Source organism: Sycon ciliatum, chromosome 5, assembly GCF_964019385.1.
Source record: "Sycon ciliatum chromosome 5, ocSycCili1.1, whole genome shotgun sequence".
Classification (NCBI taxonomy): domain Eukaryota; kingdom Metazoa; phylum Porifera; class Calcarea; order Leucosolenida; family Sycettidae; genus Sycon; species Sycon ciliatum.
Genome location: NC_088647.1, coordinates 19,559,582 through 19,567,838, shown reverse-complemented (window position 1 = coordinate 19,567,838; position 8,257 = coordinate 19,559,582). Strand labels below are relative to the sequence as shown.

The window sequence follows — 8,257 nt, the reverse complement described above, 5'->3', positions numbered from 1 at the left end:
GTTTCATCACTTCAGTTTTTGTGGGCCATTAATACCATCATGCCAGGGAATTTTCTAGAACCGCCCCAACCGGTTTTCGACCGGTTGAAATTGTTGGCGACCGGTTGAAAAGTTACAAATCAGTTCCAACCGCCCGTACTTTTCTGTGGGTGAATGGAGCTGCTTATATCTTTGCTACACTCCAGCACCAAGAAATCTGTTAAATTGCTGTCGAGTGCCATATTTGGGTTGTAGTTTGAAAAATGAATAGCTGCAAATTCTCTGAAAATTGTGTCCCGATCTGACCGGCCGTTCAAGAGTTATGGCCGAAAATGTGCCCTTGCAAGGAAAGATTTTTTTGTTGCACGCTGTCATTTGTTGGCAGCACTGTATTTGAATGTGAGCAGACCGTGCGCAACTTGTCGTATCATGGAAACACGTGAAAGTGTGCAGAATTTTGCTCCAAGTCCAAAAAATCAGGTTTTTGAGCCACGTATTGGGCTGCACGGCGGCGGGCAAAGCCCGCCGCCGTGCAGCAGGACTTTTGCCAGCACCCTCGTGACGTTGCAGATATGTGGCTTGATTATTGTAGTTGACGTTGATTTAGTGACTTTGGCAAGTTTGAGTCGTGTCAAGAAGTCAGGTAGGATTCAGTACTAGGCAGTAGTGAAACGTGAGTGGTAGTCTTTGCCGGTTTCTGAGGGTATCCTGGATTTGGTGTGCAGCGCTGTGGAAATGGCTTGCTGTGGAGGTCCCAGCACTGGATGTTGTATCAAAGGTACGACCTCGTAGCACGTGCTAAACCTAAAAAAATTCAAAAATTGACTTGGGTCTGTGGGAGTGTGTGAGAGAACGCCCACTCGTTCCGTTGTGACAGATTCCAGGGCCTCGTTGAGGGGCCCTACCCCATCACCCATGGCTGCTTCTGGACTTGTTCTAGGTTTGAGTCCCGCGCACGAACAGAATGAGCACGAAAATGTGAAAAAATTGTAAATGCATATTTGTTTGGCTCCTGGGTGGCTCGCACACCGTGGCACTATGCCGGAAATTTGAGTTTTTCCGGCCTGGAAAGCCTGTCAGTGAGGCGCAAGAACTTGTAAATCATGTCCTGAGGGCCAGCATAGTGGCAGGAGTGTGTGGTCAAAATTTCACTCAAATCCATTGAGAAACACCAAAGTTACGGTCAATTGAATTTCCTGCGCATGCTCAACTGATGAGGGGTGAATCCCCCGAAACACTGTATATTGAGCAGGGAGTGGTGCCTTCTTGCAGGTTTGCCGAGTGGACGGTTCGACGGACTTCAGTTCTCGTGTGCTCTGGATGGCAGTCGTGAGTCAGTCAAGTGAGAATTCAAGTCGGCAGGATACTAGTAACCGCGAGCTCCCATGTAGGGAGCAACACACTCTTCCCCTACTATCACCACATTGTTACAAGTAAATATACTAAAACAATATGTCCACGCTAATCGGCAGACAGTACTGTTTCGTTCTTCATGGACAGGTCACTGTGCAGACTAGAGAACTGCAAAGACTGTAGCAATAACTTCCGGGATAGAGAGATGCATTGGAAACTGAGGTTCTGAGGTGAACACTAATGGCCTTGTCCAGGTTACTATGGTTGTGTGTTTGTTGTGAGTTAGCTCTTATGTGGACATACCATGCTGTTGCTGCTGCTCGAACAATGCACTATGGATGCTGCTGCTCAAACAAAGAACTATGGATGCTGCTGCTCAAACAATGCACCATGGATGCTGCTGCTCAAACAAGGCACTATGGATGCTGCTGCTCAAACAACGGATTAGTAGCAGTAGGTAGCGATGTCAATGAGCTGGAGCGTATTATTGGTAGTGCAGTATACTCAGTGATGTCATTGTGATTGACTCAGTGACGTCATTGTGACTGACTCAGTGACGTCATTGTGACTGACTCAGTGACGTCATTGTGACTGAGCACAGTGACGCAGTGCACACGCAACTGTCCAGCACAAGACCAGAAGCCTCAGGCAGCACGCGAGACACCAAAAATCAGCGACTCCAGTTGTGTCATCCGGAACGTGAGACTCCACAGCAGTGAAAGCCGCTTGTCTGTGCGTCGGCCTCGAGCCCAAACAGTTCGATGTCCGCATCACACCCTAATAAAAATGACCACGTTCCAATGCAGTACATGATGGAGAAAAATATCCCAGATCTCAGATCACATCATATACATGTAAGTGACATCATCACCACGAGACACAATCGTAATCGCTGCTATCATGCGCCGCTAATGTACGCGGCAGCACTGCTAGTTTTAACAGTAGCAGCGGCTAAGAGAGGCACATGCTGTGTGGCTACAACGACCGCAGCAATCTTCCAGCACCCAGGCGCATTCAGACCAGACTGCATGACTACCAGTGCAGTGCAGGCTACTGCACGTGTGTTGTGTTAAGCGTTCGATTCTGTGTACCGGTGGTGTTGGCCAGGGTGCATGCAGATGCTCCAGACAGTTGACTTGCCCAGCTGGGTATGGTGTTGAAGTCAAATACGGCTGTGTAGAGGGTACTGGTCAGGAACATGACGCACAGGACGCCGATGATGTTCAGGACAAAGCCAATCCGCGCCTAGCGTCACACCAAGCAAACCACATGGGAAATATGTTCAAATTCAAATCACCATTCAAACCACCATTGCATCGCATACACTGTTTTGTTTTTGATATTTACGACCATATTTCTGTGACTCCGATATGTGCCGCATGTGCAGAAGACAAACCTGATGTCAGAGACAACCTGCATCCAAAGAGGCAAAGACCGCTACAACGACCAGTCCCGCGTGTGGTCACCGAAACCATGCTTCACTTGTCCGGTTACTCTACAAGTATGCACAGTAGGGCATCCAGTTGTGCCGCTGAGTCAAGGCCGTCACAGCCCGCCCCACTTTTTCGGCCGTTGTTTTTTTTTTTTTTTTTTTTGGAGCACATTACAACAAAGCACAATGATCGCAGCTTAGCGCAAACGTGACAAATCCTTGTCCCCGATCGTGGTTTGTTGCAGGAAAAAGTCTTTCATTGTAGTTGTATACACTGAAATGGCACCAAATGCCTGGAAATGCTTGCAATTGGCTTCATTTTTTGAATTTTTTCCCGGGGGAGGGTAATGTTTGTCCCCGATTGTAGCGTCTTCTTCGTTTGTTGCAGAATCAAAAAGACTTTCATTGTAGTTACCGTGCACTGAAATGGCACCAAATACCCGGAAATGCTTGCCATTGGCTTCAATTTTTTGAAATTTTTTCCCGGGGGAGGACCCCCGCACCCCCCTTCCATGGCCGCCACACCTCCAAAGTCGGTGCGACGGGCCTGTGAGTGCAGCACTGCTCGCCTCTATCAGCAATGGTGCATGCATGCCGTTCTTCCTTGATGACATTGAGCACTGTTTGCACATGCTCAGTGCTCCTACAGAGATAGCACTGAGCACAGAATCAGGGTATCCGGACCAGGGTAGGTTTAGTAGTATTATTATTATTAAATTTTTGATAGGGAAATCCCCACAGGCCTAAGTAAACTTACCATGTCAATGACTTTCAGGTGACCGTACGAGAAGGCGATGGCGTTGGCAGGGGTGGCTGCGGGCAGCATAAATGCCAGAGAGCATGCCACCGTGCCGGGCACCATCAGCTGCAGGGGGTTGACATTGAGCGTGCTCACGGCCTGCACACAAATGCGTACATGCAAGCGCGCACACACGCGCACGCGTGCGAGCACACGCACACACACACGCGCGCGCGCGCGCGAGCACACACATACACGTGAGCACACATACACACGCATGCACACACACACACACACGCACGCACATGCACACACACACGCACACATACACATGCGCACACAAAACACACTCACACGTACCAACACACATTACTTACCAAGAAACTCCAGTACACAACCTTGACACAATCTTTATTAGGAAACTTGAAATGGAGGTGTGACCTACTACTGCATGTACTTCACTGTGGTACGAAAACTCGGAACTCATTGCCCATCGATATCTGAAAATGATGATGAAGCTAGGTTGAACAGCCCCGGCAAGTCAGCGCAGATGGCTGACATCGTCAAGACGGAACAAGAGCTAAGTGAAATCACTCGAGGTGGAGCTGGAGAAAGCACCAACCAGCTAGGTCCTGGTCTCCACACACCTAATAATTATGTCCCTGTTTGTTCTGCTGTTGGTAATACTCGTAATGTTAGTAGTTCCACGACTCGACTGAATGAGTTTGTTCATGAAAAAAACAGGCACGTAGCCCACATGGTGCACAAGGGGATACGTGCCCCTCCCCCCCCCCCCCTTAAAAATGCCGTCCTACATTCAGCATGCACGTAATGACCATGAATGATACACCCCAGTTATCCTACACATATGCAGACATGACCCCCCCCCCTCCCCCCCCCCCCTAAAAGGGGGAGCAGCTACACTGCTGCTGAACATCATTTCAAAATCCGAATACAATGTTGGTTTCGCTCATGCACTGTCACATCTTGTGCAGGGAGGAAATCTGGTGCTTAGGTCTGTTATACTACGTGCGTGTGTGTGTGTGAGCGCGCGCATGCATGCGTGCATGCATATGTGTGTGCGGATGTGTGTGTGTGTGTGCATGCACGCGTGCATGTGAAAAATATGAAAAATGAAAATAGGGATTCGCTGACCAGAAAAAGTCACTTCAATAAGCTGTGTGGTGGATACCAGGCTAAAATTAGTGGCGGTCAATTCATCAGCCTTGCAAGCTGTTGAATGGTGTAATCCCAGCACAAGTTGCTATGTCTAACATAGCTGTTCGCTATCATCGCTTCCGCGATGGGCAGGTCTGAGGTCTGAGGTGCATGCGTGTGTGCATGTGTGTGTACGGGAAATCACTCACCAGCTGGGCAAAGATGGGCAAGAAGATAGTGGCCGTGGCCGTGTTTGAGGCAATTTCGGTGAAGAAGGTGATGAAGATGACCAGGATGAACACGACCAGCTTGACATCCAGGTCGCCCAGGGAGCTCAGGTTCTCCCCAAACCAGCAGGACAGTCCCGATTCCTGACGTGATGGGCAAGCAGAACAAGACAAGTTGTCATATCACACCCATATACACAGACACTGAATCACATTTGGTCGATGGCACACACAAATTGAGATACGTGGACGGTTTGGACACTACAGCCTTCACACACCAATTCCCACAGAAATGAAAGAGCAAGAACTGTAATCGATGAAACGGTCATCATTTCATACACACGCGCGCGCGCGCGTGCTTGTGCGCGTGCACACACACGCACGTACTCACACACTCACTCACTCACACACACACACGTGCACACACACACACACACACACACACCATTGGACTGCACGCGGCCACCTTACCACAGCACCTTTCGCCAGGCACAGACCTGCCCCGACCAGAAGCACGACTGCCCAGGGCATTTTCTTGTGAACAACGTCCCACTCAAGAATACGCCGATGGTCTGCACTCTGAGAATCAAATTTAGCTGTGCCCAGTGAGAAGAACACATAAGGAGAGAACAAGAAACAAATGCAGCATGGACAGTGTGACAGGGATTCAATATTGAACGGTGGACAGCATAATTTAATTATACAACTGCCATCGCACTTCTTACAAAATACATTGCACGGTTGGTGTTAGACTCATTCAGACTGGAGTGTCCGCGTGCATGGAAACGACGCCACCTTCAAGGATCTACATGATAATATCCCTCTCATCCGGACCTCGATGTAACGAGCAGGGCCTGCTGGAGAGCCGGGTCAGCCGGGTCACGCGCCCGGCTGGGGAACTGCACGACCTGGCTGAACAGATAACACCGGGTCCAGTCTGACCCGGCTGAAAAATGTCTCAAACTGACAATGGATTCCTAAAATACGGGTGTTTTACGACTCGCGGACCCCATCTGTTGCAAATCTAGCGCAACCGTACACCATGGTAGATCTACACACTACAGTCTACAGTCTACAAGCAACAGAAACTCGGCTAGGGTCAACTGGTTCGAGCGCGATCTGGCCAGCGGCGAGCAGGAAGTCAGGACATTCAAAGTCGATGAGGCAGGCAGTCAAAAGCGTAACTTTGGCTATAGCTTTTGACACAGTGGCAAGTTTTCAGCCGATTGGTGATTTGGACGATGGAGCCCGCAGCGAAGAGAAAAAGAACTCACGCTTTCCAAGACTCTTGGAAGAAAGGTCGACCCTGGCTGGACTACGACCATGCCAGTCTACTAGTATCCATGTCGTGCGCTTTGTGCAAGACGCATTTCCAAAGGAAGACGAGCGGCGGTGGATTTGGTCGCGAGGAAGCAGCCACTCCACAAGGTGCTGCAGGCACCCCCCAGTGCTCTAATATGTGAACATGTTGGTCCTCCTAGGCTGCTACTACTTAGTACTAGTACTAGTACTAATTAGTAATTGGAAAACAGAATTCCTTTTTTTCAAATTGTTAAATCAGAATCCTATGGAACTGCTTTGCATTCTTCACGTAATGTCGTTTACCTTCTACGTTTGCGGACTTTGATCGTTCGCCTTGTTCTCTAAAATGTCCGATTTCTGGCACTAAATTCGCCTTTCTGTTTTCCTGCGTTTTAAGCAGGCCTTGTGGTTGTTTTTCTGCCGGATAATCTGACCCGGCTGGCCTGCATGCGCCAGGTACACTCTGACCGGGCTGTGTTGAATGTCTAGAGCAGGCCCTGACGAGCACCTCGAATGTCTGCCGGGCACCCTGTGGGTGAGTTTTAGTGGAAATATTACTAGTCTTCTGCCAATTTTTTGTGGAACTGAACAGTGACGTCACGTGTCAGATGTCTGGCCCTTCCGCATTGACGCGTATGTGATCCAGAGTTGCGGATATTCTGAAATGATACCGAAACAGTTCGGTCACATCTTGCCCAATCCACTTACTAGTACCAGATTATACTGTAGAGGGCAGCATGCGATGTCTTCACCCGTGTACATGTAAAGATTTACACGCGAATACTGCAAACGCGGCTTAGTCCAAACATACTATGCATGTACACGTCCACACCGCGTAATACATACAGTAGAGTCTCGTACTAAAGCCTGTCTCATACAGAAGCATGCGTATCTCCGCTTACAATTCTTTATTCGTCGCTATGGTTGTGACATCAGTGCACATAATATTATAGTTCTATTCATTGCATCATATAGAAGCCAGTTTTGATCACAAGCCGGTGATATTCAAGATGCACTGATGGCCGCTCATACACCTGATTTGATTGTTGACACACGCAGACATGCTTGATTCGAATAGAAGCCTGACTTGAATAGAAGCCTAGCACTGATATCGGCTTCTGCAGGAAAAAGCCCAGCTGTTATACGCGCCATTACGATATAGTCACCTACACTTTGGGAATGGCCAGCTGGATGGAATGAAGAAGAGAGGCAAGGTCACAAGAATGGCACTCGTACCGTCCGATACATAGCTGTGCACACAACAGCAGCACAGGAGAAAGAAAGGAGCAAGACAAAAATGATGATGCACTAGCGAAGTGTCAGAGTGTCTTATGTTCATTGCTAATACTGCCTGGGGCCGATAGGAAAGTGTGAGATTGTGTCTCTGTATTCCTTAGTGCCACACACACACACACACACACACACACACACACACACACACACACACACACACACACACGCACACGCACACGCAAACACACGCACATGGGCGTGCACGACCTACCTCTTGTTCTCGCCGTACTTTGGGAAGAACTCCTCCCAGCCGGGCATGAATCCAGGCCGGCGGAAAAATAGAAGAACTGCAAAAGCCGCAAACACGACGAGGATGACCTTCTCAGCAAATCTGAAAGTTAAACAAAGAAAGACACATTATGGCCAAAGAGTAAGCAAAGACAAGTGCATGTTTATTGCCAATGTCAAAGAAACAAAAGTAGACTATGAGACAGCTAGACCTGGATCACCCATGATAGTGAATTCAACTTTTACAACATTGGTTTGAGGGAAGGACGCAAACGGGAAAAGTCTGAAGAAAAAAATGATTGTCACCACCAGGACTAGAACCAGGGACCCTCGCTTATGGCCAGCGATGCTCTCTACCAAAAAAATTTCCGGTTCACGTCAGACTCGGCTGGAGTACCACTAAGCCATGGTGTAATTGTCATCCAATCAGCGACCGTTCAATATTCTCTTCAGACTTCAAAACTCACGCTTCCTGTGAATCCACACAGGCGGGTTGGCCGCATAATAACTTTAAAGGCTGCATGGCCAGCGCCTTGGGCCGCTTGA

The 8,257-nt window shown here is 48.7% G+C and overlaps 1 protein-coding gene across 2 annotated transcripts in view; it reads right to left on the bottom strand.

Moving 5' to 3' along the window:
* Window positions 1-1,413: 1,413 nt before the first annotated feature.
* Window positions 1,414-8,257, bottom strand: part of LOC135817946 (solute carrier family 13 member 2-like) — a 16,708-nt gene continuing 9,864 nt past the window's right edge. For both annotated transcript variants that reach the window (XM_065331252.1, XM_065331253.1), the window contains 6 exons: window positions 7,695-7,814; window positions 7,361-7,440; window positions 5,360-5,484; window positions 4,871-5,032; window positions 3,522-3,662; window positions 1,414-2,577 (listed from right to left, as the gene is read on the bottom strand). In XM_065331252.1, coding sequence (XP_065187324.1) covers window positions 2,383-2,577; window positions 3,522-3,662; window positions 4,871-5,032; window positions 5,360-5,484; window positions 7,361-7,440; window positions 7,695-7,814 — 823 coding nt within the window. In that variant the 3' untranslated portion in view covers window positions 1,414-2,382. The remainder of the gene's footprint in view (window positions 2,578-3,521; window positions 3,663-4,870; window positions 5,033-5,359; window positions 5,485-7,360; window positions 7,441-7,694; window positions 7,815-8,257) is intronic.